This window comes from Meleagris gallopavo, chromosome 12 (assembly GCF_000146605.3).
Source record: "Meleagris gallopavo isolate NT-WF06-2002-E0010 breed Aviagen turkey brand Nicholas breeding stock chromosome 12, Turkey_5.1, whole genome shotgun sequence".
Taxonomy (NCBI): Eukaryota; Metazoa; Chordata; class Aves; order Galliformes; family Phasianidae; genus Meleagris; species Meleagris gallopavo.
The window spans coordinates 18,934,535-18,938,392 of NC_015022.2; the positions used below are offsets into that span (position 1 = coordinate 18,934,535).

General features: G+C 48.8%; 1 protein-coding gene across 1 annotated transcript in view; it reads left to right on the plus strand.

Moving 5' to 3' along the window:
* Positions 1–51: 51 nt before the first annotated feature.
* Positions 52–3,858, plus strand: part of ADAMTS7 (ADAM metallopeptidase with thrombospondin type 1 motif 7) — a 49,188-nt gene continuing 45,381 nt past the window's right edge. The window contains exon 1 of the mRNA XM_031555376.1: positions 52–951. Coding sequence (XP_031411236.1) covers positions 556–951 — 396 coding nt within the window. The 5' untranslated portion in view covers positions 52–555. The remainder of the gene's footprint in view (positions 952–3,858) is intronic.

Consider the following 3,858-nt stretch of genomic DNA (forward strand, 5'->3'; position numbering starts at 1 on the left):
GCGGGGATGGCCGCGGGTGCGGAGCTGCAGCTGGAGAGCTGGCCGCGGGGGCTCCCCGGGTTCTCCGGCTCCCCGCAGGCTCTCTCGATGCCCTCGGACCGGAGCGCGGCAGCGGCTGGATGTTGGAGCGTTGGGACCCTCTGAGCCCGGGGAGGTGCTTTACCACCAGAAATCTCCTGCACGGTTTCCAGACACCGTTTCAGATTATCGATTTATTTATTTATTTACTTTGCTCTAATGAATGTAATTAAACAGTGGGAATGTGTGCATGGAAACTGGGACCGGCCCCCAGCTGTGCTGTGATGGTCCTTGGTCAGAGCAGAGCACCATGACTAATATTTGTAGGATCAGCTACTAGCAGTAGCCCGTGGGAGAAGGTGAGGATGCACTGCCAGAGGGCAGAGGCGAGGTGAAGCAGCCCAGACAATGCACATACTTTGCAGGTACTGGGAACTGGCAGTAGGCACAGCCTACCAGATCCAGCAGGCATCTGGGTAACTGACCCCAGTGAGCTGTCTTGGGATTCAGCATCCAGCTCAAGCAGTAGGAGGAAAGATGCTTGATTGTAAAGCTAACCACAGAAACCCTCTCTTTGCAGAGCCCGCTCTGTGGTCCTCCAGCAGCGACATCGTTCATCCAGTCAAGGTTGACGAGAGCGGATCCTTCCTGTCCTACGACTTGTCCCACCGAGCCCTTCACAGAAGGTCTCTTTCCTCTAAGAACAAGTTTCTTGCTTTCTATGAACTGCATTACAAAGGACAACCCCTGAAATTCAACCTGAGCCTTAACATCAACCTCCTCACCCCTGGGTTTGTCAGTGAGAGGCGGTATGGGGGAATCGCCGATGCCAAGATCCAGTCCCACACGTATAACTCCTGCCATATGATCGGGGAGGTTCAGAGCCGGACACTGAAGGGAGGCCTGGCTGCGCTCAGTACGTGTGATGGGCTGGTGAGTACCAAGGATCTTAACCGACAGGCTAATAGCAGAAGCTGTGTGAAATCCTTTTTTCTTTGGAAGGTACTGGCAAAATTCCTCCTGACAGCAGCAGAGTCAAGATGTCATTGTGTAGGTTTGATGCTGCTTCAGATGACCTGACTGTAAATTTCCCATGGAATCCAGTAGTTTGGGAACTCATGGGACTGTGTTTACTTGTGCTTGTGTCCGAATTCCCAAAGAGCAATTCCCATATGGCCTTCATCTTCTGGTACATAAATATAGGATTATGAGAAACTCATCTGAAAGCGTAGTTGATCGAAGCCTGGAGATGATGAAATATCTCATGGTAATGAAATGCCATTTCATGGTCGTGTGGTTCATGTGTAGCGAAATCTCTTTTCACAAAAAGTGAGCATCAGCTGTCTTATTCCATGGCCAATATTTTCAAAGGCAATAGGGACATTGAAGAAGGTACGTTTTGCTGAAAGCCAAAATCGTTATCACCAGTAAGAGTGGTGTAGGCACTTAGGAAGGCAAATTCACGTCTTTAGCATAAATTTGCATGTCTGCATTAGCTTGCATCTGGCTGGCACAGATACTGGGTCCCCACAGGGTATAAAATCTCTCAGAGATTTGCGGAATCATTACAGTGTAGCTTCGTAACTCACATGATGTGCAGACACTCCTCAAGTAGGGGTAGGGAGATGCCAACAGTGCTGGTATGTGAGGGGGTTCTGCTTCATGTGCTGACCCTGCACAGAGCTGGCACGCACACGGGGTACAGGGCTGCTGCTGCTGCTAATAGAAATCAGCAGTAGTCCTCGTGCCCCACATCTTTACATTTGCAGGGCTGGTAATTCCTTGCCCTGGCTTCCTGTGTGCTTCTCTCTGAGTCCCATCAGGTCCTCTGGCTGCTGCAGGTGGCTTCAGTTCAGCCGAGGGCAGTGTTTGTATTTTAAGCTTCCTGTGTTTAAAGAAAAGCATTTTGTGTCTGTATGTTGAACTAGCTTGCTAAAGCGTAATGGTTTGTAAATTGGAGGTCTGCACAGGCCACACAAATCACAAACCTGAACACACAGCTGTGCTGCTGCACATAGCGGGAGCTCACACCTTCCCTGTGATGGGCAGGAGCTGTATGTGCAGGGCACATACCTGGGGCTGTTCCCCATGCCGGTTCTGAGCCAGGATTTCAAGTTCAAAAAGTAGTTGGTGCAGATGGAGCGGACATGGGAGGGATGCTCAGTGTGTCCAAAAGCCCAGAAGAGTTGGCTCTGGCAGCATAACATGGAGGAGGTCATGAAAAATGCTGCGCATCCTGGGAGGTGTCAAAGTTGCTCTTTTCCCACCAAATTTAGCAGCGTCTGAGGGTGTTCAGCACCTTGCACTCCATAGCTCGCTGAGCTGGGGGGTCAGATCATTTTATTTGCACTTTCACTGTCAGTTCAGCAGCTGGGGTTCTGCCAGTGAGGTTTGAGGTCTGAAGGAAGCCTGCCGAAGGGCTTGAGAAGGGCAAGCAGCTCAGCCCAGAGCTGGGTACCGCAGTCAGAGCTCTAATGTTGCCTTTGCATTAACTTCCTCCATGGCTTTGGGCAGTTTTTTCCATCTGAAAAGCTGGGTCTGTAATAACTCCTATCTTTAGGATAACGAATGCTGAAGGAACTGGTTAACAGGATTAAACATCTCTTTGTGACTGAACTATGGATGGGAGAGAAAAGTAATACTCATTAAGTAATTCATTTTCTGCATAACGCGTCATCTGGAAACACCTTTTTATGACGGTTTGGAGGATCACATAATAAAGGCCTGTAAAATGGGTTGGAAATGAACAATATCATATAAATGCTGTAGGTGTGTATCATTTGTTAAGAAGCAGAAAAAACTGTTAGCTCACAAAAGTCATCAGCACAATGCTGCCTGCAGCCAGTAACCTGAGTGGTGAGAAAACTTCAGCCTTAAGTTGCTTTGGAGCTTCCCTGCTTGGTCTTAAAATAACCAAAGCTTTTTGTCAGATACTAAACCAGAGGAAACTGCGCTGACAATGTGCTTGTGTCTCACATAATAGAAAGTAAAGTGTGTCACTGAGCTTTGTTACAGTGAATTACTCACACACACCTTGTAATTGTGTTAGATGTTACAGGGTGTAAACAAGGAACTCATTGCTGGTGTGGGATAATTTAGTTCTGGAGGCTACAGAAGCATATTGCATTTGTACACAGTGGCAATATCTTGCATTTCAAGGCCAGCGTTGCACAAAAAGAAGCACTCTCTACTTCTGAGCTGTAAAGCGCAGATGGGCTGTCCCAAAATTCCTGCTGGTGGCAACGTCAGGTGTTGAAATAAATCACATTAGCACCTCAAAGGGACAAGTTCCTCCCTTGTTCCTCCCTGTGCAGCAGCCAGTCCAGCACTTGTTAGATATGTAGCGTGGGATAGTTATTCCTTCTTTAACAACCATACCTGCCTTTGAGATCTGTTTCTGAGTAAGGCTTCACCTTTCTTAGAAGGCTGTTAGAAGACTTTAGACTCCTCCTGTCAAGGATTCTAAAATGAAGCATAGTGCTAAGATCTGGATTGTGCTCTCTTGTGCCTAACGTCAGCTCAGTTTCACCTTCTCCAGAGCTGCCTGCTCCTCTTGTTACAGCCTGTTGTGCATCAGTGTCAGGGAGGCAGGAGCAGGGATGTCAGTGTCGTGTGCAGTGGTGGGCCATGACACATGAGGTGCAGTGAGATTAGCAGGTGTGTTTTAAACAGACCTTCCTGCAGACAGCAGATCCCTCAGCATTCCCACAGAACCTCTCTGGGGCAGAACGCAGCCCTTGCAGGGCATCCCGGGCAGGTTTACGTGGGGCAGTGATCTCTGCTCCAGCTGCAGAACCCAGCCCAGGAGCTCCTGGTTCCTGGGGATAAAGCTGCCAGTTC